Raw genomic sequence first — 27,294 nt, 5'->3', positions numbered from 1 at the left:
GAGGCACAAAGACAATTGGGAATGCGGTCCCAGGCGCAGAGCCTGGCTCTGGAGCGGGGAGCAAAGGGATGCAGGGCCAGGCAGAAGGACATCTGCCCGCTTCCCCGCTCCCCCAGCCCCACGGGCAGTGGGGATGGGAATAAGCAGCTTTCTGTGAGCCGAAGGGTTAACGAATGTCAGAGTCACCCTCTGAAGTCAGTGGGTTTCTGCCACCCCCTTCCCAAAAACCTTTACATAAGAGTCTTGCAGAATTTATAGCCTGCCTCAGCTGTGCCGTGCTGGAGCCACGACCAGGCTGCTCCCCTGGAACTGCCAGCGCAGATCCCTGGCCGTGCTAATTCGGGGAGGAAAATGGGATTTGATTTCTGCACCAGTCACTGTCTCTCACTGTTAAAATGGGACCTGATGGGCTCTGCCCCCCCCGGGCTCGCCCACACGACTCAGATTCATCGCAGACATCGACCTTGAATGTCCCCCACCCACCCTCAGCATCTCAACAGAGCGGTTCTGAGGATCCCTGGGTTGTCACACCCCAGCCTGTTCCCAGGGCTAGAAATGGTGCTTTAGGTGTAAAACAATGAAAAAAAAAAAAAAAAAATCTGGAAGCCTCCAAAGCACCGGGGTCTTGTGGTCATGTTCACATCAGTCCTTTGTGTCACTGGAGAGCGGAGGAGACACTGAAAGATGTCCTCTCTGCTGCTGCACAGCGCTGCGCCTTCCCCCCACGCCATCCCGGAGCATCCCCAGCCCTACGACTCGCCCTCGACTAAGAGGGGCCAGGGGCCACCAGCAAGGCCAGGACGTGGCGGTCACGGTGACACAAACAACTCGGGCACTGGCGGAGTGCGATGCTGCTTTTCCATTCCCCTTTCTTCCCCTGGGAGAAGGGCTTTGCTGGCACCCATGTCACCTGCTGTCACTGGGTGAGGAATAGCACGTGCCACCCAAACCCCTGCTCCTCCAGCCTCGGCACCCCAGGAAATCCTGCCTCCGCACGGCACCGGGCGCTGTCGTCTGCAGCAGCTTCTCTCTGCGATGGCAGGAGGTGAAGCAAAGCCAGGGCTGCTGCTGCCGTCCCCCCGTGCGTCCCCCAGCAGGAATGCCGCGCCACCGGCGGCGGGGACAATGCAAAAGCAGATGGTGTGCCAGGAGCCCGGACGTTCCCAGCAGCTGCCGAAGCGGCGTGTCCAGGATTGCCTGCCGCCTCTCCTGCCGCAGTGCCAGCAAGGACCCTGGGGAGGGTCTCCGGTGGGGTAAATCCATGCAGCTCTGCTGGCTTCAGCCCTGCTCGGGATGGCTGAGGATCAGACCCCCCCTTAAAAAGCACCTCTTGCTCTAACGTCTCTCATGTTACCCAGGAATGTGCTGTAGGTACTTCCAAAGTGCCTTATTCCCACCACCAGCATGTGCCTCTTTGCAGCAGCGTTGCTTTTCATGCTGCAAAACCAGGCTGGGCTGTTTTTCCTTCCGTCCCCAGGGCCGATCTCAGTCCCCGTTTCACATCCCTGCACTGCTCGGGTGCTCAGAAATACTTCCAGCCAGCCCCTTGTTTAAAACCATCCTCTTTCTTTCTCCCCCCAGATTTTAAGCGTGGAGTCAGCGATCTGGCCAGCTTTCCAGGACGACGATAAGATTTTCACTACCTTTGTGCTTGGAGCCCTGACGCTGCATCTCTTTGCGCTGGTTCTTTCGGCCATGGCGGAACTACCCCCAACCCACGGCGAATGACCCCCCCGCCTGCTCCTGCCAGATGTGCCACAGCTGCAGCAGATCCAGCCAGGCCCAGCGAGGGACCGATGCCCACCTACCCGCTGCGTGCAAGAAAGGTGTCACTTCGGGCCCGTGTGACAGCCAACTCGGTCTTTGACTCCAGGGATTTTATTCCCTTAGCCCCACAGCCCTCGCTGCAGGCAGCAGCCACTGCAGGCAGCGCCTGAGCAGGGAGGGCTCTCCTGGCATGCTCGGTGAGCACCCCAGCCCCCAGACATCTTATGACCGTGGTCCCCAGGTCCTCCTCTCCCCATGGGTCCTCCTGCCCTTGTTGGCTCCTGCACGGCTCATTTTGGACAAGAAGCAGCCGCGTTCCTGGTACCTGGCTCTGGCCGGCGGCCTCGGAGCAGGCTACAATTTGGAGCGGCAGAACGGTGCTTCTGGAACAACCGAGTCTCCGATGCCTTCGAGGAGGTTGTCCCACTGATCGAACTCCTCTTCCAGGTCTGCCCGGGGCAGAGATGGTGACAGGGTTACTACAGCCATTATCAGCCTGGCTCCAGGCATAAAGGAGCAGCAGCCACGGGACCCCTTTGCTTTGTGCAATGGGTTGGGAAGCACCAAACCCAAGCCCAGGGAGGCAGCGGCTGCCCCGCAGCCCCCGGCAAGCGGGGGAGCTCTCACTCCCTCCCGAGCCCCTGGCCAACGTGCCCTCCACCCCATGCCGTACTGAGATGCCTTTGCAGGAAGGCCAGAGCCGCCCGGCTGGTGATGTCCAGACCCTTGTAGGGGTCGAGGGTCCCCCTCACACCGAAGATGCGGCTGATGAGCTTCCCGGTGAGAAAGGTGAAGTCAGTCTGGCTCTGGTGCACCAATCCCCTGGGACAGGGAAGGGATCTGCTTCAGTGAGAGCTGGGGAGAGGTCCTCCTGCTGGGACACAGCTTGTAGGTGTTCCCAGGAGGGTACCGGCGGGTGGGTGTCCCCAGCCCCTGACTCACAGGACGGTTATAATCTTCGTCTGGCTGTTTCTGGAGCTCAGCCTCTTCATTTTGGCAATGCTTTCTGGTGTCTGGAACTTCTCGGTGTTGATGAAGAGCACGGGCTTGGGCACCTCCGGGTACAGCGCGTTCTCCAGGGGGAACATCCAGGCGTCGAGAGCCACCGCGCACCTGCAGCAGGACGGACACCCAGCGCTGCCACCCACGTCACGGCTTCCCTTCCCACCGGGATGAGCCATGTGTCCCCGGAGCTTCCTGCGGCGTCTCGTCCCTGCTGCGGCTTACCTGAAGCCGGGCTCTTTCACCAAGGCCAGCACTGCTGTCACCCCGCCGAAGGAATGGCCCATGACAGCGACTTTGGTCAGATCAATGCTGTCCTGCAAAAAGGAGAAGGCTGAGGAGCCTGTACCTCACTGCAGAAGGTCCCTAATGAGGGAAGAAGAAGCCGAGGGAAGAAAAAGCCAAGGGAAGAAGATCGGCAAAGCCCCACTGCTCTGCCCTCTGCAAGGGACACCAGGTCCCGTTTTCACCGCCGGTGCAATGGGACCCGGCTTCCCCGGCATGCACAGGGGAGAAAAAGGAGAAGAGAGGCACCAAGAAGCTGAGACATGGAAGGCTGTGGCTCTGCACAGACCCTGCTTGTCCCAGGAGGAAAAGTCTCACACAACAAGGACTGATCCTGCCAGCAAAGGGCACCCAGACCCCCCCATCAGCCAAACGATTCCCCTGGCTGGTCCTTCAGCGCAGACAGACCCAGATACCTTCAGCATGGAGAGATCAAAGTCCTGGTGGAGGACGTTCGGGACAGATTTACCACTGCCGATGTCCTCGAAGAGCCGGAGCGCTCGCACGCATTCCTCCGCTCTCTGATGAACCTGGGAGCGAGAGTTGCCCCCTCCCCCGTTAACCCAGCTCCTCTACCCCGCGAGTTTGGGGCCAGATCCTCCCCCCGACACCCCCCCACGCTCGTCCCTCTAAAACCGCAGCGCTCAGATGCAACCTTTCTCTCTATTTACAATTTATTTCTCATTCACCCTCCACATTTATGCTCACGGGTTCATCTTTATAGGAAAACTGTTGCCCTTGTTTGTGCAATGCGCCATGAGGCAGCGCAGACACAAAAATAAGAGGCTGGGCGGTGATTTAAGACTGCCAAAAGCACCTCCAACCACGACGTTTCCTAGAGAGCTTTTCTACAACAAATCTCGACTCAATGTTGTCCTTTTAAATAAGGCAGAAATGAGCAGGGGGGAAGCTGGCTCAGCAAGAAACCTTCCTGCTCCCCAGCTAGCAGCTGTCTGGGGTAATCCTGGAGAGACAAAAATCAGAGCGTGAACAAACCCAGCAGCCGGTCCGGAGCCTTGCCAGCCCGCGGTGCTGGGCTGGGCAGGGAGCCCGTTTCTCCCCAGGGTGCAGGTGTCGTTAAGCATCCGGGGATGCGGCAAAGCCCAGCCTGGCTCCTGCCAGGGTCAGCTGGAGCCGGACAGAGAAACCCCATGAAACAGAGATAAACAGGTTGAACAGATTTTTCTCAGCTTGCAAGGAGAAAGCTCAGCCCCAGCATCGCGGCGGTACAAGTTTGGGAAGGGCAGGAGATGGAGAGCCCAGGCACAGGGGGCCAGCTTGGCTTGCAAGCCTCCCAGGTTGCCCACCCTTAACCCCCTATCCTGGTACCTGCTTATTTCGGAAATAAAACTCCTTCTGCCCTTGGGGCACCCGTCGGTAGGGGATCCACTCCTCTCTCCCAGCCTCCGCCGTGCAGAAATACGTCAGGGAGGCAGAATGGTCCCTGCAGCAGCAGGAGGGCAGGCAGCCGCATCGCAGGGGGCACCGGCAGCTCCCCGGGGCACGATGCCCTGCCAGCCCCGTCCTGCCCGGCTGGCAGATGGCGAGCCGCGTGGGAGATGCTGGCGGGATCGCTCGCCCCTCAAGGCTGCCAAATTCAGCGGGGACCGGCGCACCCACCTGTGCTCCAGAGCTGCCACCGCAAAGCCCCGGGACGCCAGCTCCGAGCAGACCGAGGAGTACAGGGTCCTGCCAGGGAGCCGGCGGGGAGCGGGGTCAGGGCTGCCCCGCCAACGCAAGGCAGACCCGAGCGGGGCCGCGGGGGGCCCAGGACCCCGGGTCCCCGTCCTGGCTCTGGCCCTGAGCAGGGGCTCAGCACCCCCAGCCCTGCTCGGGGACCATCCTACCGAAAGGCTCCCAGGCCGTGGGAGAAGATGATCAGTGGGTACCCGCTGCTGCAGGGCTTGAAAGGCCCGTTCCAGCTCACCGGCACGCTGCAGGAGCCTGCGGGGAAGAGAAACCCCCAGGAAAAGCGGGGGGACAGGACTGGGGTGCTGCTGCTGCAGCGGGTCCCTGCTCGGCTCCGTCCCTGCCACCCAGCTCCCCTGAGCACGGGGACAGGCTTGGTGTCTGTATTGGGTCTGCGTGGCAAGGGTTTGGTAGCGGGGGGCTACAGGGGTGGCTTCTGTGAGAAGCTGCTAGAAGCTTCCCCCATGTCCAACAGAGCCAGTGCCAGCCGGCTCCAAGACGGACCCGCCGCTGGCCAAGGCCGAGCCCATCAGCGATGGGGGTAGCCCTCTGTGATAACCTATTTAAGAAGGGGGAAAAAACCCTGCACAACAGCAGCTGGAGAGAGGAGTGAGAATATGTGAGAGAAACAGCTCTGCAGACACCAAGGGCAGTGAAGAAGGAGGGGCAGGAGGAGCTCCAGGCACCGGAGCAGGGATTCCCCTGCAGCCCCTGATGAAGACCATGGTGAGGCAGGCTGTCCCCTGCAGCCCGTGGAGGTCCACGGTGGAGCAGATCTCCACTGCAGCCCATGGAGGACCCCACGCGGAGCAGGTGGGTGCCCGAAGGAGGCTGTGACCCCGTGGGAAGCCCACGCTGGAGCCGGCTCCTGGCAGGACCTGTGGCCCCGTGGAGAGAGGAGCCCAGGCTGGAGCAGGTTTGCTGGCAGGGCTTGTGACCCCGTGGGGGACCCACGCTGGAGCAGTCTGCTCCTGAAGGACTGCGCCCCATGGAAGGGACCCACGCTGGAGCAGTTCGTGCAGAACTGCAGCCCGTGGGAAGGACTCGCGCTGGAGAAGTCCGTGGAGGACTGTCTCCCGGGGGAGGGACCCCACGCAGGAGCAGGGGAGGAGTGCGAGGAGTCCTCCCGTGAGGAGGAAGGAGCGGCAGAGACAACGTGTGATGAGCTGACCGCAGTCCCCATTCCTGTCCCCCTGCACCGCTGGCGGGGAGGAGGGAGAGAAATCGGGAGTGAAGTTGAGGCCGGGAAGAAGGGAGGGGTGGGGAGAAGGTGTTTTCCGATTTAGTTTTTATTTTCTCATTATCCTGCTCTGATTTGATTGGTAATAAATTAACTTAATTTTCCCCAAGTCGAGTCTGTTTTGCCCGTGACAGTAATTGCTGAGTGATCTCTCCCTGTCCGTATCTCAACCCACGAGCCTTTTGTTCTATTTTCTCTCCCCTGTCCAGCTGAGGAGGGGAGTGACAGAGCGGCTTTGGTGGGCACAGTCAACCCACCACAGCGTCCTTGAACCCTGCTAAGGGAGCGGATGCCCAGGAGATAGGGGAGCACCCGGGATGGGGGACGGGGTGCTGGCCACCCCCTTACCAAAGGCGATGCCGAGCAGGGGCGCACACCAGCGCCGGCTGCGGTGGGCGAAGTCGGCCAGCCCGCCGCAGTACTCGTAGCGTGGGATCCAGAGCGGCCGCTCGGCCCCTGCCCGGGGCAGGCAGGGGTAGAAGAGGCGGAGGAAAAGCCCCTGCGGGAGAGAGGAGAAGGGAGGACATGGTGGGGACAGCACGGAGCAGCGGTGGCCATGTCCTCAGTGAGCTCAGCCCTTGCAAATCCCGGCTGGCTGCAGCCACCCTGCTGTCCATGGAAACCTGTCCCCGTCCCCATCCCTGTCCCCATCCCGTACCTGCCGTGTGTGGCCCACCATGACATCTGCGCAGCCCACGTGGTGAGGTCCCTTCCCCAGGGGCAGCGCCAGCGACTGCGTCCCCCCCATGCTGCCGCGGCCAAGCCTAGGCAGAGGCACGGGGTCAGGGTCCGTGTGTCCCCCCCCCTCCCATTGCCCAGACCCCGGGCATCCCACCCGGCGCCGCGCCAGCAAACGCACCGGCAGCAAGAGGAGAAACGAGGCTCCCAATTCCCACGCCACCGAATTCCCACGGACGAAGACCCTTGGGGCTGCTCAGGGATGAAACCCTGCGGTTTCTCTCCCGGGCGCTGCCGGAGCGGGGCGGTGGGGCTGGCGGCTGGTGGGTGCCCGACGGGGCAGGTGGGGCTCAGCAGGACCTGTCCCAATGCTCCCCTGCTGCGGGGCAGCCGTCCCCGTCCCTGTCCCCCCGCTGCGCCCGGGGATGCCGAGGGCTGGGGAGAGGCAGCACGGCCGGACACTGCAGAGCTGGGGTGGCCCAGGGGATGTGCGAGCAAGGGGTCAGCGCGGGGCTGAGCACAAGCGAGGGGTCGGTGTGGGGCTGAGCACAAGCGAGGGGTCGGCGTGGGGCTGACATGGACGTCTGCCAGCCCTGAGCACCCACGGGAGCCCCTGAGGACACGGGGGGAGGCAGCCCTGCACGCCCCCCAGTGCAGAACTACAGCTCCCAGCAGCCCCCGGGACTGAGAAACCACAACTCCCAGTATGGCCCTGGCCTGGGACTACACGTCCCAGTATGCACTTGGGTCCCCGGACTACACCTCCCAGTATCCCCAGCTGAACTACAGATCCCAGTGCTTCCCAGTGCCCGTCTCCCAGAGCCCTCCCCGCAGCCCCCAGTGCTCCCCCCAGTGTCCCCAGTTACCATCGCAGCTTCCAGTGCTCCCCCCAGCTCCCAGTGCCCTCACTTACCCCGCCAGCTCCCAGTGCTCCCCCCAGGCCCCCCAGTTACCATCGCAGCTTCCAGTGCTCCCCCCAGCTCCCAGTGCCCCCCAGCTCCCAGTGCCCCCCCAGCTCCCCCTGCGGCTCCCAGTGCCCCTCCCAAGCTCCCAGGGCTCCCCCAGCTCCCAGTTTCCCTCTGTGCTCCCCAGTTCCCAGCACCCAGTATCCCCCATTCCCCCCTCCCCAGTCCCCCCCACACTCACCAGTGCACCGGGTCACAGCTCCCAGCACGCACCAGTGCGCCCTGCGCTACAGCTCCCAGTGCCACCCATGAACTTGGACTACAGCTCCCAGTAGCCACCAGTACAGGACACAGCTCCCAGTGCCCCCAGTGCAACATCACAGGTCCCGGTGCCCCCAGTGCAACATCACAGCTCCCAGTGCCACCAGTGCAAAACCACAGCTACCAGTGCCACCAATGCAAGATGCAGCTCCCAGTCCCACCAGTGCAAAACCACAGCTCCCAGTGCCCCCAGTGTGGGGCACAACCTCAGTCCAACCCCATCGCAGCCGCGGCCCCTCTGTGGGGGGCTGTGGGGGGCCATGCCCACGGGCAGCACCCTGACCCCGGGGCTGCCCTGTCCCTGTCTGCACCCCGGCTGGGTTCCTGTCCCTCGGGGTTGGGGACTGTCCCCATGTCCCCCCCAGAGCCCCAGACGTGCCCCAGAGCTCCCGCTGCCCATCCCCGTGTTCCCTGTCCTTCAGTTAATCCGCTTTCTGCAGCTAAGGCGGCCCCGGGCCCGTGGTAATCCCCTCCGTGGCCGGGGATTAACTCCCCACGGGGCCGAGCCGGCCAGGCCCGGCAAATAAATATCCAAAGATTTGGTAAAAAACGTCCCTACCAAGCTGCCGTGCACGCAGCCCCATGCCGGGCTCTGCAGCGTGGTCCCCTGGGTGCATGGGGAAACTGAGGCACAGGCTGGGCACTCAGTGGGGCCCTGGGGCTGTCACTCTGTGTGTGTCCCCTGGGTCCCACCTGGCTGCTGGGGCAGGGAGAGGGGACCCCAGCCCATACCCACCAGCACAGCCACCCCGGGGTGCCCAGCTGGGGCTGGTGGCACCCTGCCCCGTGCCGAGCACCCGTCCTGCCCAAAGGCCGGTCCACCTGCAGGCTGAGGCCGGCCGGGCTGTTACACCCATGGATGGGATCCAGCGCCCCGTCGAGTCCCGGCTTGCCTGGCCAGCAGGGCAGGGCGGAGGGCGGCTGGCACGGCTGGGGATGCCGGGGCAGGGTGGGGGAGGCGAGCCCTGACCTGCCCCTGCTGCCTGCTCCAGCCCACGCCTGGCTCCCTGCAGTGGGGCTCAGCCCCCCAGCACCCCCACATCGCCCCAGCAAAGCCACCCCCGGGAGAGGGTCCTGGCTGGATATGGTGGGGGCTGCTCAAGGCGGCGAGTCCGGCTGCTCCAGGCCATCCCTTTCTCCCCTCTGGTCGAGCCCTGCGGAACAGGGGTGTGGGGGGCCCACAGGTGAACCCCTGGGGTCCCGGTTATGTGGGTGCCACTGGGGGCTGGTTGGCTTTGCTGCTGCCCACGTCCCCCCCACGCTGGGCTCACGCAGTGTTTCCAGGGGCTTTCTTTAACGGGATTAACTCGGCCCACGCTCCCACTCGGCTCCTCTTCCAGCCACCCCACCAAGAGTTCTCACAGCCGTGCGCTGTGGACGGCTGATTCGGGGGGGCCAGGCCAGGCTGGGACCCCCATCTCTGCCCCGTGGGAGGGTGAACCCTGCAGTCCACCACCAGCTTTGTGCCGTGGCCCTGGCTCCCGTGCGTGGACGGGTTTGGAGCCGGGTTTGACTGAGGCAAGAGCTGCCAGGCTGCACAAGGGCTTGGCCCTCCCGCCCCGTGCCTGGGGGTCTCACTGGGGCCCGGGGGTGTCATCGGAGTTTGGGGGCTGTCACTGGTGGAGGTGGCCCCAGCTGTGTTTCTGGCCACTCCCTGCTCCCCATCGCTGCCCCATCGTGACCCCGTTGCTGCCCTATAACTGCCCCGTCCCTTTGGGGGTTCCCTGGGGGACTCCAGGGCACGGAGGGGCTGAGGGGCTGAAGGCAGCCGCACCCGAGGGCTGAGACCAGCGGGACGGGCCGCTCCCCTCGGGGGTCCCCGGAACCGGACGCCCCCGCGAACAGGGACGTGAGTGGGGACACAGGGCGTGGGACGGCCCTGGCGTGGGGTCCCACCGCGGGCGGCGCAGGGACCCTGCGGAGCCCCTGCCCCCCCCTACCCCGGGGCACCCCGCCCCCAGCGCGCGGGGAACCCCCCCATCCCCCCCCCCGCGTCCCACGTGGGCGCTCCGCGGGCGGCAGGGCGCGGCCAATGGGAAGGCGCCGCAGGGGGGGGCTCCGCGGGGCACGCCCTCTGGCCGGCGGGGGCCACGCCCACAGGGGCGCGGGGGACCAATGAGAGGCGGGTGGGCGGGGACCAAGGGCGAATGTTGTGACGGTGGGACGCGGTGTGACAGGCGCGGGCGGGGGGCGCGGGCGGGGGCGGGACACGGGGCTGCGGGACACGGGCACGGGCGGGCAAGGGACGGGCAGGCAAGGGGACAGGGGGACAGCCAGCCCCGGGGGGGACGGACAGACGGACAGGGGACAGCCAGCCCCGGGCGGAGGGACGGGGGACAGGGACAGACAGACGCACAGGGGACAGCCAGCCCCGGGGGGGTGAGGGGGACGGGGACAGACAGACGGACGGGGGACAGCCAGCCCCGGGGGGGTAGGGGGGACAGGCGGCCTGACACGGGGGCAGGCGGCCAGGCAGCCACGAGGGGTGCAGGCAGCTGGGGGCTTGCACAGGCAGCCGTGGGGGGGACACGGGGACAGACAGCCCAACGCAGGGACAGACGGACAAGGTGACAAGGGGACACACAGACACACACACACACACACCCCCGCAGCCCCCCCAGCCAGGCACCCCCGCAGCAGGCGAGCAGAGAGGGGGACCCCCGGGACCGGGGCTGCGCGGAGCCTCCGGCAGCGGCTGCTCCGTGCGGCCGCGCACCGGGAACGCTGCGCCGCGGGCGGGGAGAGCCCGGCAGGGCGGCACGGCGGCTGCTCCGCCGCCTTCCCCGGCCGGGGATGCAGCCCGGAGCCGCGGGGAGCCGCGTATCGAGACTTCGGGGCACGGCGGCCCGAAAGCCACCCGGAGCTGCGTGTCCCCAAAGGTAACGGGGGGACCGGGCTTGGAGGCGGGGAAGGAGCAGGTTGGGGGGCTCCGGGGGGAGCGGGAGGTTTTGTTCCCAGGAGGGGTCTGGGGAGGGGGGTCCCGCCGCGGGGACGTGGGGAGCCGCTTGCGGTGTCACGGTTGGTGGCAACAGGACGGCGGCGGCGTGACCTCTCCCCTTCTCCAGGGATTTGAAGCTGGGCCAAGCGGCGATGGAAATGTCATTGTCACGGCACAGGGGCCCAGCGAAGTAAACGCTGCGCCAGAGGGAAGGGAGCGGGACGCCGCTGCACCGAGCTCTGCTCCGCAGCCGGAGCGAGGGACGGCCCCGAAAAGCCCGTGCAGCCCTGGTCGGAGTGGGCAGCAAGAGGATCGTGGGGTTCATCCACGCTCCCACGGGCTGCAAGGGCCACGGGACAATACCTGGGGGCCGGGACCTGTCCCACTGCCCGCCTGGGATTTGGGACATCGGCCTTTCAACCGGACTCTGGTGCCCATCCGAGCCCGATGAGGACCCGGGGCTGCGTGTGAACCTATGCAGACCAGGAAGAAATACATTTTCCTGACTCTCCTTGCCTCTTGGCTCCTGCTTTTCTTCTTTGGAGGAGACCAGCTACGCCGTTTTGCTTTCTTTTCTGGGAGGAAAGCCAAAGCCCAGAGGAACTGGCCCCGCTGGACGGATCGGTCCCTCCTCAAAAGCTTTGCAGACCCCGAGGAGCTCCAGAGCGATGGTGACCCCTCGCTGCCATCGCCCCGGGCACGGCGGGCAGCGTGGCTGAACGTCTACAAGAACAGCAGATGCCGGATGGAAACCTGCTTCGACTTCTCCAGGTGCGAGAAGCACGGCTTCAAAGTCTTCACCTACCCCCGGGAGAGGGACCAGCCCCTCTCGGAGAGTTACGGCAAAATGCTCGCCTCCATCGAGCGTTCTCGCTACTACACCCCGAACCCCGAGGAAGCCTGCCTCTTCATCCTCAGCATCGACACGCTGGACCGCGACCATCTCTCGAGTCAATATGTCCGTAACGTCGATGAGAAAATCCGCAGCTTCCCGCTCTGGAACGGCGGCCGTAACCACCTCATCTTCAACCTCTACTCGGGCACCTGGCCTAATTACAGCGAGGACCTGGGCTTCGACATCGGCCAGGCCATCTTGGCCAAAGCCAGCTTCTACACCGAGAGCTTCAGGCCCGGCTTCGACATCTCCATCCCTCTCTTCTCCAAGGACCACCCGCAGCGCGGCGGGGAGAGGGGGTGGTTGTATCAGGACGCGATCCACCCGAAAAAGAAATATTTGTTGGTGTTCAAGGGGAAGCGGTACCTGACTGGCATCGGCTCCGGCACCAGGAACGCGCTGCACCACATCCACAACGGGAAGGACATCATCTCGCTCACCACCTGCAAGCACGGCAAGGACTGGGAGAAGCACAAGGACATGCGCTGCGACAAGGATAATGTCGACTACGAAAAGTGAGTGGGAGACGGGGTAGGAATGGGGGTCTGGTGCGGGGAACACCCCACAAACGTTCCTGCCCCTCTGCGGGGTGCAGCCGTGCCCGTCTGTGGTGGCTGGACCTCCAGATGTGGGGAGAGAGGAAAGTTTTGGGGTCTCCCAAAATAGGTGAGGGTTTCATTTCCATAGTGGGGAGCGAGGCGCTGGTTGTTCAGGGCTTTCCTGTTCTGTATTAAAGTTCGAGTAATCTGGTGAGAGCGGCTCTTATCTGCAATCATCGCGGCTGCCTCTAATACGATTTCCCTTTTTCCTAACGCTGATGAATGATGCTTTTCTTCTCCCCCCCTCCTGCCCTCCCTTAACATAAACATTTATCTTGGAGATGAGCCTGAAACATCCCCCCCTCACTGGCTCCGCTAAAAATCCCGCAAAATTGGCGGGTGCTTGGGCATCCCAGTGTGGGCGGCCCCGAGCTCACCCGGACGTGGTGGGGTGGGGTGGGGGGTCCCCCTGCGTCCCCCCTCACAAATGGGGATGGCAGCAGCAGTGTGTGATGGACCTTGGCGGAAAAACTGGGGGGGACAAAGTTCTGTGAGTTTGGGGGGCTCCATGCTGCAGGGACTCACGCCGGCTCCTCGCCTCCCTGTCCTGCTGCTGGGGACCTGTCGCCAGCTGCCTGCTCCAGGGCTGCTAAGCACGGACCCCGTCCCACTGGCAATGGGCAGGTCCCCGTCCCGCTGCCTGGGGACATCCCGCAGCCACCCGGCCAGAGAGCAGATGGGGAGAAGCCATGTGGGGCATCATCCTCAAAGCATCTTAGGAGGTGCCGGGAGGTAAAAGTGGAGCTGGGGTGCTGTGGGCACCGGGATTAGCCGGGGCTTCGGGGCGGCTCGGGCACCGTGTGGCCCCGTCCAGCGGCTGCCACCAGCCCGGCAGGGTCAGCCCCTGCAGTGGAGTCTTTTTGGGGACGGGGCATCGCAGGATGGTGGGAGACGCCGCGGGCTGGCAGGATGGGGGGTCCAAGGTCAGCCCTGCGCTGTGCCGAGGGGCGGTGGGACGGGAAATCCCCCTCCCGCCCAGCCCAGGTAATCCCCTAATGCTGTTTGCAAGTACAGGGAGATTTACACCTCGCCCGGGACGGCTTTAGGCAGCAGATAGTCGGGGAACACGTGGCGCAGGGCAGCGTGCTCGTGCGTGACCCCAAGCCTCCGCCGTCCTGCTCGTCCCCATGGGACACTTGGGCAAAAAGCCATCGGCACCTCCATCGAGCCGGACCAGCTCTGCTCGACCTCACGTGGGGGATTTATGCCCTCCTGCCCTGGGAGAAGATGTCCCCAGATCCGGAGCTGGGACAGCGGCAGAGTGACGACGGGCCAGCGGGGAGGGGACACACCGTGGTTGGCAAAGCGAGACCCCGGCTGCCCCGTTCGCCCGGTGCATTGGGGACGTCCCCTTCGCTCAGGGTGGCGGGTGCCGGCGCGGCGGAGGGCAGCGCGGGGAGCAGAGGAAGGCCTTGCTGGGGCCTCCATCACCCTCCTCACGCCCGGGGGGCTGCCTGAAACAAACCGGTTCTGTGCCCGGATAAAGGGTGGCTTGTAGCAACGCCGCAGTCCGGCCCTGCTGCGGGCTGCCCTGGGTTTAAAGCAATCAAAGTGGGTTGGGAAAGGTTCTCTGGAGCCGGCGGGTCCGGTGGCACCGTGCCTGGCCGGAGCCACGGAGGGGCCGGGCGGAGGGAGCACGGCAGGCCCCCGTCCCGGCTCCTAACAAAACAAGGAAGCCCTGACGGCGTGATTACCCGGAAACCACAGCGCGTCAGGAGCAAAGTATTTCCATCGGGAGGTTTTGGCCCCGCAGCCCCGCCGGCGCCAGCTTCCCCGCGATGGCTGCCTGCGAGGGGAGGCTGCCCATGGCTGCTCTGCCCCCCGGGACCCATCCTGCTGCCCACCCAGCCCAGCAGCGGGAACGGCCCCGCAGAGGTGCTGGTGGTCACGGCCGGGCTGGGGTCCCCGAGGAGCGGGTGGCAGCGGGGCTGTCCCAAGGGCGAGCGTCAGCAGAATCCGGCCCCGGGGATGTGGCCGTCGCCGCTGCGGTTTCATGGCGGGGGTCTGGGCTCTGTTTGAGCCACCCTCGCCCCTCCGGCAGGTCGCTTGGCCAGGAGCTGGGGTGTTAACGGGGCAGGGTGCGCTCATGGGGTTTTCGGCATCCGTTGGAGACATTGGGGTGGTTCATCCGGAGACAGGTTTTGATCGTAAAATTTTGTGCCTTGGGGCCGATTTCCCACGTCCCAGGGCGCTGGGATGCTCCAGGGTGCTCCAGCACCTATGGAGGGGACACGTCCTCAACCCCCAGGTTGGCACCAGCCCCACGTCCCCACCGTGGGGAGACCCTTCCCCCTGGGGACCAGCACATTTCAAGCAGCCCTTCGGCCTCGGGGCCCCCCCCGGCTGGACCACGCGCGTCTCCCCCGGCCCATCCGGGACCCAGCTGCCCCGTCCCTCCCTCCCCACGGGCAGGAACAGACGGGGTCTGTCCCGACCTAAAGTCAATATTGGATTTTCCGGCACGGTCGCAGGGACCCGGCAGCGGACGCGCCTCTCCCCACCGGCCACACAGAAGGGGCTTTCATAGCCCCACGGCGCGAGCCTGGCTGGGGGGGGGGCACGCTGCCTGCACCCCTGTGGGCAGCCGGCCCTCTGCCGCTGCCAAAAGGCTGCCAGGGCAGGCAGGGCTGGTCCTGCCCAGCAAGTCTGGGCACCACAGAGGAGTCGCCGCAGTTTCAGGCTCGGGGGTTCGGGCGCTGGCTTTGCATGGGGTTTCATTACAGGCGGGTGGGTAACACCACGGAAAGACGAGCGCTGCCTGGGCACTGGGGTCCTATCCTGGCCCCCCCTCTTCGACCTGAATTTGGTTCCTGGCTCTGCCACAGGTTCTCTTTCTGACCATGGACATGTCCCTCCATCAGCCAGGGCATCTCTGCTCCACTGGCCCCACGGAGCCAGGGCTGTTCAGAGCGAAAATCAGCCCCGATCAATTCTAACACTTCCCTGGGCTGGCCCCGTGCCCCCCAAGAGGGACGCTCAGCCTTGCCAGATGCCAGCGAGACCCCCCGGGATGGTTACGGATTGCGGGGGGCTGTGCCTGACCCCCACGCCATCTCCCATCCCAGGTTTGACTACCAGGAGCTGCTGCACAATTCCACCTTCTGCATCGTGCCCCGGGGCAGGCGCTTGGGCTCCTTCCGCTTCCTGGAGGCACTGCAGGTACGGGGAGGGGTGGGGGTGATGGGGGAACCCCACCCGGTACCGGGGGCTCTGTCCCAGCCCGTGTGGGGTCCCGCCGCAGGCCGCCTGCATCCCCGTGCTGCTGAGCGACGGCTGGGAGCTGCCCTTCGCCGAGGCCATCGACTGGGGCAAAGCTGCTGTCGTGGGCAATGAGAGGCTGCTGCTGCAGGTACCGTGGCCGGATTCTGCCCCACACCCGACACAAGGGACCCCCCCGTAATGACACCAGTGGTGGTGGAGCCACCGGTCAAGTTTTGGGGTGAAACCTCTGCAGCTGAGCCCGACAGCCCTCCTGCGGGTGGGTGCAGGGGGGGGGTCTCATCCAGCCCAGAGGGGGGGTCCCGTCCCAGCCACAGCCCTGGGGCATCGTTCATCTCAGGGTGCAGGGGGTGTTTGTTTCCACAAACCCAAAGCCCTTGAGGGGTCCTGGGCCAGATCCTTCTCCAGGGAGAGGAGGTGGCGGAGCCGCAGCAGGGCAGTGGCACAGCATCCTTGGCCACGGGGCGTCCCACGGGATGGCACAGAGGTCACGGAGGCAAGGCAACCCTGCCAGGGGGTCAGGGGGGGCCGAGGTGAGAAACCAGCTACCCCCCTGCCCCCCCCCAGATCCCCTCCGCTGTCCGCTGCATCCACCCGGAGCGTGTCCTGGCTTTCCAGCAGCAGACCCAGTTCCTGTGGGACGCGTACTTCTCCTCCGTCGACAAGATCGTGCACACCACGCTGGAGGTGAGCCCCCAACCCCGAACTGCCCCCCCCCCCCCCCAGCCCCCGGGGTCACAACCAGGGTGCTGAGAGCATCTCTCTGGCCTCTGGCAGATCATCAAGGACCGGCTGCTCCCGCAACGCTCCCGCTCCCGCTTCCTCTGGAACACCCTGCCCGGGGGGCTCCTGGCCCTGCCCGACTTCTCCACCCACCCCGGGGACTTTCCCTTCTACTACCTGCAGCACGGTAGGACCCCCCCTGCTCCGGCTGAGCACGGCAAACTCAGTGCATGCCACAACACCTATCCTCTCCCGGCCTTTCTCAGGCTCCAGCCCCTCCGAGAAGTTCACGGCTTTCATCCGGGCCGTCTCGCCGGCCGGCTCCCTCTCCCAGCCCATCCTCAGGCTCATCCAGGCCGTCTCCGGATCCCAGTACTGCGCCCAGGTGGGGGGAGCTGAGTCCTGCACCGCTCAGTGCACCTCCTCGGGATGCAGCAGGAGGGATGGGGCAGGGTCCCGTGGGCTGGGAATGGCGAGGATGGGGTTGGGGTGGGATGGGGTGGCTGATGGTGTCACCCTTGGGTGGGCAGAGCTGTGTCCCCAGCCCGCCAGGGTGGAGGTGGGACCACCTGTGGGTTTATTCTGGTCCCAACTGCCGTGAGATGGTTTTGGGGTGAGCTGGGCTGGAGCGGGTCCCACTGGGGTGCTGGGGAGGGGCTCAGCTGTGGCCGCCCTGTGAACGCCGTTGCACCAACACACCCTGACGGGTCAGCCTGGCCAAACACCCCTGGACATGCTGGTGTCCCCCCCGTAGATCCTGGTGCTGTGGAGCTGCAAGAAGCCACCACCACCAAGTGGGAAATGGCCCCAGACCACCGTGCCTCTGACCGTCATCCAGGGCAGGAGGAAGGTGAGAGGAGCCGGGACGCAAGCAGGGAGCCGGGACATGGGCAAGGAGCCGGGGCACCCACCCCATGGCACATCCCAACCTGTCTTTCCCCGCACCGTAGCTCAGCGACCGCTTCTTCCCCTACGCGGCCATCCAGACGGACGCCGTGCTGAGCCTGGACGAGCACACCAGCCTCTCAACCAGCGAGGTGAGGCCATGGGCACTGTGGTCCCTGGCCCTGTGGAGCTGGGCAAGCCCCATGCTGAGCCAGGAGGGCTGCTCAGTGGTCACTGCGGGGCTGGCGGGGAGCGGTGCCCGCTGTCCCCATGTCCCCACACCCAGGGCACACCTCCGGGGGAAGGCAGGGGTGGTGGTGAGCCCCTTCCCACAGGTTCCCGCAGCCCGGTGACGCCGTCCCCCGTCCCGTGCCAGGTGGACTTCGCCTTCGTGGTGTGGCGCAGCTTCCCCGAGCGCATCGTGGGCTTCCCCACGCAGAGCCACTTCTGGGACGCCGAGCAGAGGCGCTGGGGCTACACCTCCAAATGGACCAACGAGCTCTCCATCGTCCTCACCGCCGCCGCCTTCTACCACAGGTACCCGGCCGGGGAGGGGCCGGCGGGGCGGGGGGCTCGGCCGCATCCTGCCCCCCGCACCTCGCTCCCTCCCCAGGTATTATCACAGCCTCTTCACGGAGTACCTGCCGGCGGGGCTGCGGGAGCTGGTGGGTGGCCTGGCCACCTGCGAGGACATCCTGATGAACGTCCTCGTGGCTGCCGTCACCAAGCTGCCGCCCATCAAGGTCACCCAGCAGAAGCAGCACAAGGAGACCGTGCCCCAGCAGGTAGGGTGCAAGGATGGGGATGCGGGGACCCCCCCGGCCGGGGAGCAGAGCCCCTCACCCCCACGCTCCCCTCCTGCCAAGGTGAAGGGCACGGCGGGGGCAGCTGGCAGCCGGCGTTTCTCCCAGCAGCAGGACTGCCTCAACCAGTTGGTGGACTGGTTCGGCTACATGCCCCTCGTGTCCTCCCAGCTGCGCCTCGACCCCGTCCTCTTCAAGGACCAGGTCTCCGTCCTGCGCAAGAAATACCCCCGCTTGGAGAAACCCTGAGGGCTGCCGGGGATCGGGGTCGGGTGCCCCGTTCCTGGTGCACGGAGCCCTCCCAGGGCAAGCGGTCGCTGCTGACGGGGTTTTACTCATTATTGGGTTTTACCAGTACAATAAAGGTGGGTGGAGAGGCAGAGTCCGGCTGGTGGCTGCAGGATGCGGGGGAGCGGGCTGTGCCCGGTGGGGAGCACCAGGAGCACCGGTGGTTTGGTGCCCCAGTGGTTCTGCCATCGGCAGCCGCCCGGGCACCCTGGGAACAACCTGTGCGGCACCCGGCCACGCACGCAGCCCCCCCGGCCTCCAGCCCCGCAGGGAGGGCGAGTCCTTTGGCTTCCCAAAGGCAAACAGAGGAGCGATAAGAGGCGAGAGCAGGGCGAGTGTGTCCGCCCTCCCCCTGCCTGGGATGGATCCCCCGCAGCCCCCAGACGCCCCAGCACCCCATTGCATCGCAGCGCTCCCCGAAGAAAGGAAAAGGGTCGTTTCAGCTGCCTTCCCCCCAGCTGAATAGAAATAGGGAAAATTAAGGCTGCTGGCCTCCAACAGCTGCTCTCCTCCGGCCGCCGCAGCCGTGGGTCTGTCCTTGCTGCCTTCGCTCCTAACAGACACCCGAGATAACGCCCCGGCACTGCCAGACCCAACATCCCTCCCTGCACGCACCCAGCCCTTTGCTCCGCTTTATTTTCCACGCATGAAAAGTCCCCCCCAGCACACGAGGGGGCTGCCGGGGGGGGGGGCTCAGTCACGGGGGGGCTGGCACTCCTGGCAGTCCCGCATCTCCTCGGAGTAGCTCTCCACCTGGATGGTGGTGGTGTGGAAGCGGAAGGTGTCCTGCAGCCGGGAGCTGGCCTCCTCCAGCACCTCCTGCGCGCTGGCACCCGCGTCTGCAAGGACCAAGAGAGGGGATGTTGGGGTGTGGGTGAACCCCGAATCCCTCCCCCCCCCCCCATCACTTCCCCGGGGAGCGACACTCACTGATGGCGATGTGCACGGAGAGCAGCGGCTGTGCCGCAGTCAGTGCCCAGATGTGGAGGCTGTGCACGGCCTCCACCCCCTCCACCGCCAGCAGCGTCTCCCGCACGGCGTTGAAGTCCATCCCTTTAGGGGTGCCTGGGGAGGGAGAGCAGCAGGCGCTGGAGGGATGGGGGCCACCGCACCCATGGGTGGCCCCACGGCCTGGACCCCCCCCGGTTGGTCCCTACCCTCCATGAGGACGAGGAGGACGTCGCGGAGGATGGTCAGCGTCGTCCCCAGCACCAGCGCGGAGAAGAGAAAGGTGCAGATGGGATCCACGTACTTGTACTCAGGCTGGAGGGGGTGGGAGAGGGTGAGGCCCCTCCAGTGCCATCGCTCCACCGCAAATCCCCATTGGCACCAGCGGGGAGGGGACATGGTCCCCTCTGTCTAGCCCCTGTGACTGTCCAGGGCTGGCTGAAGCCGCTGTCCCCATGTCCCCAGCGTCCCCTTTGTCCCCAGTAACCACCCAGACCTTAAAGAAGATGATGTAGGACGCAACGAGGACGCCGACGCTCTGCAGCAGGTCCCCCACGACGTGGACAAAGGCAGCGCGGACGCTGGCGTTGGGCTGCTCGCTGGCTGCCCCATGGCTGTGCCCGTGCCTGTGCCCCGTCTGGTGCAGGGCCACCCCCATCCTGCAGGCAGGGCAGCGGTGACGTCCCTGGGGTCACTGGGCATGGGAGGGGGGGACAGCCGGGGAGGGTGAGAGCCAGCCATACGTACACGACATTGACAGCCACGGCGCAGGCGGAGGTGATGAGCATGACGCCACCCTCGATGTCGTAGTTGGCCGAGAGCAGGCGCTGGGCCGCCAGGTAGACCAGGACACCCGTCACCACCCAGATGGAGAGCACGGAGAGCAGGGCCCCCAGGATCTCTGTGGAGAGGACCCGTCCGCCCTGCATTGCCGCTTTGCTGCCGTGCCAAGCCCGAGCACCCTCCCAGCCCCCCTGGCAGCACCGGGGCTTGGGGTGAGCACCCGACCCGCATCCCTGTGGTTGCTCCCTGCATGGGGACGGTGTGTCCTGTGCCCTGCCCTGCCCCTGCATGTGGTGCGGGGGCTTTGCCAGGGCTCCCCATACCCGCAGGGCTCCCCGAGGCACCCGGTCCCTGTAGGGAAGGCACCCTGGGATGTTCCGAGTGCTTCCTGGGGTTCCCCGGAGCCAAACAGCAGCCCCAGGGGTGGTGCCGCCCCGTTACCTGCCCGGTGCCAGCCGAAGTTCATGGTTTTGGTGGGGGGACGCGAGGACACCCAGAGCGCAAAGAGGCTGATCATGATGCTGGCGAAGTCCGTCAGGAGGTGGGCTGCGTCCGTCAGGATGGCCAGGCTGTGTGCCAGGTACCCACCTGTGGAGAGGGGGCAGCGGGGACATCGGGGTGGCAGCAGGAGGGTGTCCCACCCCGAGCCGGGCACGGTCCGGGTCACCCTGTGCTGCAGTGGGGGGCCCCACTGTGTGCTTCGACCTTCCGAAAAGCAATGGGGAGCCCTGCCTGCACCCTGCCCGCACCCTGCCCGCACCCACGGTGGGGAAGCAGGACATGAGGGGCTGCAGGCAGCCACTCGGGGTGCCCCCATGGGGACCACCCCAGCCAGACCCCGCACCCACCACTCACCCACGGCTTCCCCCACCATGAAGACGAGGCAGATGCCAGCGGCCAGGTAGAGCTTCCTGCGTGCCCGCTGCTGCTGGCCAGGGTGGCCGGCAGCCCCCTGTGCGTGGCAGTGCCGGCTGCGCCGTGCCCCCAGCTCCAGGGCGGGCGCCTGTCCCTGCACCGAGTTGTGCCCGTTCTTTTGCACAGCCCCCAGGTAGGACCTGCCGGGGAGAGGGGAGGTCAGGGGCCGGAGCGGGGGGCCTGGGAGAATTTTGGGGAGCGGGTCGGACCCTGAATGCTCCCCCCCAGCCCCTTCCCTGGCCAGATGCCTCCAGGGGACCCCACTTGGGAGCCCCACGGGGAAGAGGGGACACCACGTCCCCAGCCCCCCCGGGCGCCCCCCTACCCGCCTGCGCCCTGGCTCAGCAGGTGCCGTTTCTCCTCGCCGGCTGCCATCCTCCTCCGGGACGGGGGGCCGGGGCAGGTGACCCCGCTGCGTGTCCAGCGCTGGTGGCAGCCGGTGACCTCGGCCCGTGTGAAGTGCCGGGGACTCGTGTGCAAAGCCCGGCCAGGGGAGGGAGGGCCAGGCCGGCTGCAAAACACCCACGGCCGCCTGCCCCAGGGTGGGCCTGCTCACCCAGCACCCACGGGGCTGTTGATGGAGGGGGGGGGGGATTGCTCTGGGACCCCCCCCGGGCCCCCCCCCGGAACCGTGCACCAGGGCATGGATGCAGCCCCCGAGGCAGGGGGAGGATGGAGCATCCCCCTGTCCCCCCTAAAGGCACCCGGCGATACCCCGCCCCGCTCCAGGGAGCCCCCGACCCCCCCACTTTAGGTTCAGCCGCGGAGCAGCCATGTGACGGATAAGCCTGGGACCAGACCCCCCCGCAACAGTGACTCCTGCCCACCGCCCCGGGGGAGCAGCACTAATTGCCCCGGGGCTAATTGCAATTGTGGCACAGCCCAGAGCACCGCTGCGGACGCTGCCTCAGTTTCCCCTTGGCCAGGCACCGAGCCGGGCTTATGTTTTAGCAGGAGAAAAGCATTTGTGGTATATTTTTTGCATTCATGGTATATTTTCGCAGTCGTGTGAGCTCAGCCCGGCAGCAAACCGGCAGCTCGATGCCGAGGTTGTCCCCGTTTTGGGGACTGGCACAGCCCAGAGCATCCTCACCCCCCCCCCCGGCCACAGCCCCAAGCCCAGGCAAGCACTGGCCCCAGGCACCCCATCACCAGGAGATAAATCTTGCCAGGTGCCAACCTGTTACATCCCCGGGCAGGCGGCCAGGCACGGGGTGCCAGCGCTGCTGGAGGTGCTAATGAGGCCAAAAATTAAGTGTTGGACCGGGAGGATTCCCTCTGCTGCGCTGGGCGCTGGCAGGGCCACCGGTGATGGCACCGGCCCGGCAAACCCACCTGCATCCCCGTGGCCCACCATGGGGCTGGCAAGCCAAGAACGAAAGGCAAGGAAAAAAAACCACGCAAAACACCAGTTTTCTTTACAAAATACACAAAATTCAAATCCGTGACAATTATATACAAAACAAGGAAGATATAAAATGTGCGGAATTGTCCTGTTTGCACCTGAATAGAAAAGTGTCCCGTGCTGGAGCAGGCGCCGGCTCGTAAGGCTGCCAGCCCCTGCGGCGTGTCCCCCCCCGTCCCGAGTCCCGTCGCCGGACATCCTGCGCCCGCGGCGTTTCTCCTGTGCCGGCAACGTTGCTGCGGCTACTGGGGAGCTGCTGGGGGAGAGGATGGGAGGATCGAGGGGGGTCCGAGCCCCCAAAGCTCCCCCATGGATGCTTGAGGGTCCCAGGGAGGTGGGCTTGGCTGTGCCGCCCCTCTTACCCATCACTGCCCTCTCAGGCTCCGCGTCCTCCTCCACCTCTTCTTCCTCCCCATCAAAGTACTCCTCATCTTCCTCAGCTGCAAACAGGCAGCCAAACGTCACCACGGGGCCACCGGGAAACATGGTGGGTGCCACCAGCTCGGTGGGAGTTGGGAAAGGGGCACCGGGGGGTCGGGGGCTGAATTACCGGGGTCGAAGTCCAAGGCGCAGACCGCCTCGGCGAGGTGGTCCAGGGTCACTGAGAAGGCGTCCATTCTCTCGTAGCCCTGCTCGATCTTCTCCAGCCTGCCGCCCTTGGAGGCCTCCACGATTCTGGGCAGGGAGAGCACGGCCGTGTCCCCCCCTGTCCCCCTCACTGGGCTGGGGGACCACAGGGTGCCGGGGTGGGGTGTCGGGGCGGGGTGTCGGGGCATCCCCACGCTCACCACCTGGGCACCCTGTGGCCGAATCCTGCCCGGCTGCAGGACAGGGACTGGGGATGGCTGAATTTTCCCCAATTTGGGCACTTACGTTTTAATGAGCTGCTTGGCGTTCTGTGGGGAGCAAGAGGAGAGGTGAGTGGAGCCGTGTGGCAGCCGCTGGGATGTCCCCGAGCTGGTGGGACACCATGCGGGCACCAGCGGGGGAGGTTTGGGGGTCTCACCATGAGGAAGGCAGCCCCTCCGGTCTCCTCCATCGCCTGGATGGCCGTCTCCACCAGCTGGCTTGACTTCTCCAGATGTTCCTTGTACTGGTGGATGAGGCCCTGGACGAAGCCCGTCTTGTCGCCTTGCTCGCGGGTGATGCGCTGCAGCAGCTCCGACTTCTTCTCCTCCAGCAGCGCTGCCAAGGCGTCGAAGCGAGCACACAGCTCCCGCTTGGCCGCCTCGCTGTTCTCCTGCGGGGACGAGGGGCAAGGGATGCCACATGTGTGTCCCTCGGCACCAGCAGCATCCCGAGGGCATCCCTGCTCCACGGGCTCCAGCTCCCTCCCAGCCATCCCAAATGCCTCCCGGCTGAGGTTTCACCCCCAGCTTTCGGAGGGCTCCTTTTACCCCATTCCTCACCTCGGTGCTCCGGCACGAGTCCTCCAGCTGAGAGATGATCGTCTGGATCCGGTCGTTCCCCGCTACCAGCATGGAGATGCAGTTGTTCAGCTCAGTCTGGGCAGGGGTGGACGGACAGGAACAGCTTGAACGCCAGCGAGGACGGGGACATCTCCCACCCTGACGTGGGGACAGGCTGGGCATTGCCCGGTCCCAGCTCTGCTCCCCCCACGTCCCCCCCCGAACCGTGGCCACTCTAAATATAGGCTGTCTCCTGGGCGAAGTCACCCGCGGGCTATTAATACCCTGTGAGCAGGTCCCAGTGCTATTTGTGACCGTCCCAGCTCAGCACATCGCCCCGGGACCGGCCGTGTCCCCCCCATCCCCACTGTCCCCCCGCACAGCACCTTCTGGCCCTGGAAGACAGTTTGCAGGGGAGCAACCTCGCAGTCCTTGTGGGCGCCGAAGACTTTGCACATGGAGCAGGTGGGGACCTCGCAGGTGACGCAGTAGATGTTGATCCGCTCGTCCTCGTGCTCCTTGCACATGGGGTGCTCCCCTTTTTTTAGCGGCCTGCTGGAGAGAGCGGCACAGCTGCGGTGACGTCCCTATCAAGGTGCCATCCCCATCAGGGTGATGTCCCCAGTGCAGTGACATCTCTGCCATGACGATGTCCCCATTGCAGCATCATCCCCACGGCGGTGACGTCCCCACCGATGCTGCACAGCCACCCCACAATCGGGTCCCCAGGCAAGAGGACCACATCCTGGCATAACCCACATTTGCTCCTTCGGGAGCCGTGGCCCTCTGTGCCTCCATAAGCCCTGAGCCCAGTAAACCCCAGTTTAAACCAGTGCGGTGCTGGGCATGGCAGCAGTCGGCACCGGCGGGCGGGGGGCCTGGGGCCGCGCTCCAGGGATGCTGCACAAGCACCTAATTTTAGCCTTGGGTTGCTGGGATTTATTGTTGTCACCCAACGCCTGACCGGGGTGGGGGCACCCAGAAACCCCCGGGGGGTCCCAGCCAGGGCCTGCAGCTGAATTGTCCCCTCTGCAGCAAGGGGGGGACATGGGGACAAACCAACCCACTGAAGCAAACTCAGTGCTGGCCCCCCGTGTCCCCCCCGGCGCTGCAGACACCTGCCACGTGCCATCGTCCCTGTCCCCATGGCTCTCAAACAATATTTACAGTGGTTCAGGGAATTTGGCCAGGGCCACCGCTCTGTCTCAAGAAGCTGTGACCCCTCTGTCCCCCCCCAGCTGCATGCTTTTCCCGGGTGGGCCCCCCCAAACTGTCCCCCTGCCCCTTATCAGCCAGCAGTGCCCGCTGTCACGAGCAGAGCCTGGATTTGTCCCCCACACCTCTTATCTCCCACCGAATGCTCCAGCTGCAGAGTCAGGGGGGCGGGGGGGGGCAGGACCTGCCCTGCTGCCACCACCCCCCCAGGGACCCACCATCCCCCTGAGCCACCCAGAGACCCAAACTGCTCTGGATAGGGTGGAGGATTTGGGTCAGGGGCTGAAGATTTGCATCAGGGAAGGAAGTTTTTCTGTCAGAGGAGGAAGATTTGGGTCAGGGGAGGAAGATTTGGATTTGAGCCAGCAGTAAAGCCCCCCCAATTTCTTGCCCAGCTGCAATCTCTTGTGGTCTCAGCGACGGTGCTGGGGCTCGGGAGGTGGGCATCCCCACGTTCCCGCATCCCCATGTCCCCGTGGCCCCGCTGGGGCAAGGCACAGCCGCCCATGCCCACCTGGAGCACTCCTGCTTGTAGATGTCGATGATGTTCTCCACCAGCAGGTTCCTCTGCAGCCCATAGACGCCGTGACGGTCCAGCAGTACCTCGTGGCGGCACGATGGGCACCGGAACCGGCCCCCTGAAATCACGCTGCCCCGGCTCTGCCAGTACGGGTTGGCGGCCTGGAAGGGGGAGACGCACATCGGGGAGTCCGTGAGCATCCCCACAGCACCGCGAGCGTCCCGGTGACATCCAGCCCGGGCAGGGTGGGGGAACGGGCGCAGGGACCCCCTCTCACCTGGAAAGTGTCGTTGGCACATTTGCGGCAGAGGTTGTGCTGGCAGGGCAGGATCACCACCGGCTTGCTGAACATCTCCAGGCAGATGGGGCAGATGAGCTGCTTCTCCAGGCTCTCCATGGGGCTGCCATCCCGCAGGATGCCGGCTTGGAAATCCATCAGCACAACGGTGCGCTCCTCTCAACTGCTCTCGACTGCCAGTGGCACTCCTCGTCCCGCTATTTATAAGTCGCTCGCCGGTCACGAGGAGCCAAATCCCGACGCGGGGTCGGGTGTCCGGGGAAGCAGCACCTGTCACACGGGACTGAGCCATCGGGATGCCTCCCGCAGCGGTAAACAAGCTGGGGACAGGCTGTCCGGGAGGCCCTGCCCGCCCGTGCCGTGGCTGCTGGCACACCGAAACTGGAGCTGGGGGGCAAACAGGGCCAGGTTTTGCCCCGGGACCAAATGGCTGCACACCCCGGGGGGCAGCGTGGCCGGATCCTGGGGCTGAACCCCACAACGGCATAGGAGTGGGGGCGTGGAGGGGCAAAAAACAGCCCTGCGGTCATTCAAACATTGTGATAGTGCCAGGAATGGGGCACAGCTGGGGCTAGCAGCAGTGGGGGGTGGCTTATAAGGAGCATCTCCCTTTGCACCCTCAAAATGCGGCCACTGCTGGGGTGCAAACACACGCCTCAACAGTGGGTTCCCAGGCTGTGCTTGGAGGGGAGAGGCAGCACCAGGGAGACGCAGCCCCCCGTGCCCAGCACATGCACCAGGGCCACCCCCTCCCTCCCTCCCCAGGCAGGAGTTGGGGGGCTCTTTTGTACCCCCCGATGCAGGGGCAGCGGCAGGGAGGGCTGTAAGAGCTGCTCCCTGTGCTGGCATGCACGGCCATGACCCAGCCGGCCCCTCCGCTTGGTTGCAAAACCTGACCCAGAAACGTCTCGGGGGGAAGCGGTGCGCACAGCCCCTCGGGACCTGCACCCACCGGGGAAAACAGCCCTGGCACACAGTGCCTGGCTGGCGCGGCGATAAACAGGGTGTCGTGCCAAATGCCAGCACCCATCCGCAGGGAGACCTGTAAATACTGGCAGCTGCACGAGGAGAGAGGGGTAATTATAGCGCTGTCGCCTATGGGTCACGCTGGCAGGGGGATGAGGTGGGGCGGGATGGAGGCTGCTGCTGCACCCACAGGAACTGTGGGCAGGAGGGGATGAGTGCTGGGGTGTGTGGGTGCACGAGTACATGGATGCACGAGTACAGGGGTATGTGGGTGCAGGGGTGCATGGGTGCACAAGTGCAGGGGTGCATGAGTGCACAAGTGCAGGGGTACATGGGTGCATGGGTAAATGGGTGCACAGGGTGCGTGGGTGCAGGGGTACACAGGTGGATAGGTACAGGGGTGCACGGGTGCAGGGGTACGTGGGTCCATGAGTACATGGGTATAAAGGTGCAGGGTACATAGGTGCATGGGTACATAGATGGAGGTGTACACGGGTGCATGGGTACATGGGTGCACAGGCCCCATTTCGCTGCAGCCCCGGGGCAGGCCAGCCCCACAGCTGTTTTGGGTGCTCCTTCCGGGCAGGCTCACACGTCG

At 65.3% G+C, this 27,294-nt stretch overlaps 4 protein-coding genes across 8 annotated transcripts; 1 reads left to right on the top strand and 3 right to left on the bottom strand.

Moving 5' to 3' along the window:
* Window positions 1-1,987: 1,987 nt before the first annotated feature.
* On the bottom strand, window positions 1,988-6,896 carry PAFAH2 (platelet activating factor acetylhydrolase 2). The gene is made up of 11 exons (XM_072885235.1): window positions 6,843-6,896; window positions 6,642-6,747; window positions 6,332-6,482; window positions 4,902-4,998; window positions 4,675-4,743; window positions 4,384-4,498; window positions 3,471-3,584; window positions 2,995-3,086; window positions 2,710-2,880; window positions 2,441-2,589; window positions 1,988-2,216 (listed from the first exon to the last, which is right to left on the bottom strand). Exons 2-11 carry the CDS (start codon window positions 6,729-6,731, stop codon window positions 2,122-2,124), a joined length of 1,143 nt encoding a protein of 380 aa, XP_072741336.1. The 5' UTR covers window positions 6,732-6,747; window positions 6,843-6,896; the 3' UTR covers window positions 1,988-2,121.
* Window positions 6,897-10,359: 3,463 nt separating this feature from the next.
* Window positions 10,360-18,335, top strand: EXTL1 (exostosin like glycosyltransferase 1). 5 transcript variants are annotated; one of them, XM_072885319.1, is made up of 12 exons: window positions 10,360-10,766; window positions 10,953-12,235; window positions 15,385-15,478; window positions 15,561-15,668; window positions 16,106-16,225; window positions 16,316-16,448; window positions 16,528-16,646; window positions 17,016-17,111; window positions 17,212-17,298; window positions 17,523-17,683; window positions 17,772-17,931; window positions 18,013-18,335. In XM_072885319.1, exons 2-12 carry the CDS (start codon window positions 11,301-11,303, stop codon window positions 18,196-18,198), a joined length of 2,199 nt encoding a protein of 732 aa, XP_072741420.1. In that variant the 5' UTR covers window positions 10,360-10,766; window positions 10,953-11,300; the 3' UTR covers window positions 18,199-18,335. The 5 variants fall into 5 exon arrangements, with proteins under 5 accessions (XP_072741420.1, XP_072741422.1, XP_072741421.1 ...); XM_072885321.1 differs by having other exon boundaries at window positions 17,760-17,931; window positions 18,061-18,335; XM_072885320.1 differs by having other exon boundaries at window positions 17,760-17,931; window positions 18,058-18,335.
* Window positions 18,336-18,855: 520 nt separating this feature from the next.
* On the bottom strand, window positions 18,856-21,332 carry SLC30A2 (solute carrier family 30 member 2). The gene is made up of 8 exons (XM_072884943.1): window positions 21,209-21,332; window positions 20,824-21,023; window positions 20,410-20,556; window positions 19,933-20,086; window positions 19,682-19,844; window positions 19,395-19,500; window positions 19,168-19,302; window positions 18,856-19,076 (listed from the first exon to the last, which is right to left on the bottom strand). Exons 1-8 carry the CDS (start codon window positions 21,256-21,258, stop codon window positions 18,931-18,933), a joined length of 1,101 nt encoding a protein of 366 aa, XP_072741044.1. The 5' UTR covers window positions 21,259-21,332; the 3' UTR covers window positions 18,856-18,930.
* A 699-nt stretch (window positions 21,333-22,031) lies between these two features.
* On the bottom strand, window positions 22,032-25,868 carry TRIM63 (tripartite motif containing 63). The gene is made up of 9 exons (XM_072885486.1): window positions 25,710-25,868; window positions 25,427-25,593; window positions 24,084-24,252; window positions 23,698-23,793; window positions 23,295-23,528; window positions 23,162-23,184; window positions 22,839-22,963; window positions 22,535-22,728; window positions 22,032-22,118 (listed from the first exon to the last, which is right to left on the bottom strand). Exons 1-9 carry the CDS (start codon window positions 25,866-25,868, stop codon window positions 22,032-22,034), a joined length of 1,254 nt encoding a protein of 417 aa, XP_072741587.1.
* Between the last annotated feature and the right edge of the window lie 1,426 nt (window positions 25,869-27,294).

Source organism: Ciconia boyciana, chromosome 21 (genome assembly GCF_034638445.1).
Source record: "Ciconia boyciana chromosome 21, ASM3463844v1, whole genome shotgun sequence".
Classification (NCBI taxonomy): domain Eukaryota; kingdom Metazoa; phylum Chordata; class Aves; order Ciconiiformes; family Ciconiidae; genus Ciconia; species Ciconia boyciana.
Note: the sequence above shows the minus strand (reverse complement) of the source record. Positions and strands in the feature narration are given on the sequence as shown.

What these genes read in the sequence shown, in the direction of transcription:
- TRIM63 (XM_072885486.1), bottom strand. Translation starts at nt 25,868, where the DNA reads ATGGATTTCCAAGCCGGCATCCTGCGGGATGGCAGCCCCATGGAGAGC. An exon ending in GAGGGGCTGCCTTCCTCATG is followed by an intron (nt 23,185 to 23,294) that starts GTGAGACCCCCA and finishes TGCTCCCCACAG; the next exon opens with AACGCCAAGCAGCTCATTAA. An exon ending in CGCCTTGGACTTCGACCCCG is followed by an intron (nt 22,729 to 22,838) that starts GTAATTCAGCCC and finishes GCCTGTTTGCAG; the next exon opens with CTGAGGAAGATGAGGAGTAC.
- EXTL1 (XM_072885317.1), top strand. Translation starts at nt 11,301, where the DNA reads ATGCAGACCAGGAAGAAATACATTTTCCTGACTCTCCTTGCCTCTTGG. An exon ending in TCGTGCACACCACGCTGGAG is followed by an intron (nt 16,226 to 16,315) that starts GTGAGCCCCCAA and finishes GGCCTCTGGCAG; the next exon opens with ATCATCAAGGACCGGCTGCT. An exon ending in CCAGCCTCTCAACCAGCGAG is followed by an intron (nt 17,299 to 17,522) that starts GTGAGGCCATGG and finishes GTCCCGTGCCAG; the next exon opens with GTGGACTTCGCCTTCGTGGT.
- PAFAH2 (XM_072885235.1), bottom strand. Translation starts at nt 6,731, where the DNA reads ATGGGGGGGACGCAGTCGCTGGCGCTGCCCCTGGGGAAGGGACCTCAC. An exon ending in TTTATTTCCGAAATAAGCAG is followed by an intron (nt 3,585 to 4,383) that starts GTACCAGGATAG and finishes TCTCGCTCCCAG; the next exon opens with GTTCATCAGAGAGCGGAGGA. An exon ending in GTGAAAGAGCCCGGCTTCAG is followed by an intron (nt 2,881 to 2,994) that starts GTAAGCCGCAGC and finishes GTCCTGCTGCAG; the next exon opens with GTGCGCGGTGGCTCTCGACG.
- SLC30A2 (XM_072884943.1), bottom strand. Translation starts at nt 21,258, where the DNA reads ATGGCAGCCGGCGAGGAGAAACGGCACCTGCTGAGCCAGGGCGCAGGC. An exon ending in GCCGTGGCTGTCAATGTCGT is followed by an intron (nt 19,845 to 19,932) that starts GTACGTATGGCT and finishes CCCTGCCTGCAG; the next exon opens with GATGGGGGTGGCCCTGCACC. An exon ending in CTCCGTGCACATCGCCATCA is followed by an intron (nt 19,077 to 19,167) that starts GTGAGTGTCGCT and finishes TGGTCCTTGCAG; the next exon opens with ACGCGGGTGCCAGCGCGCAG.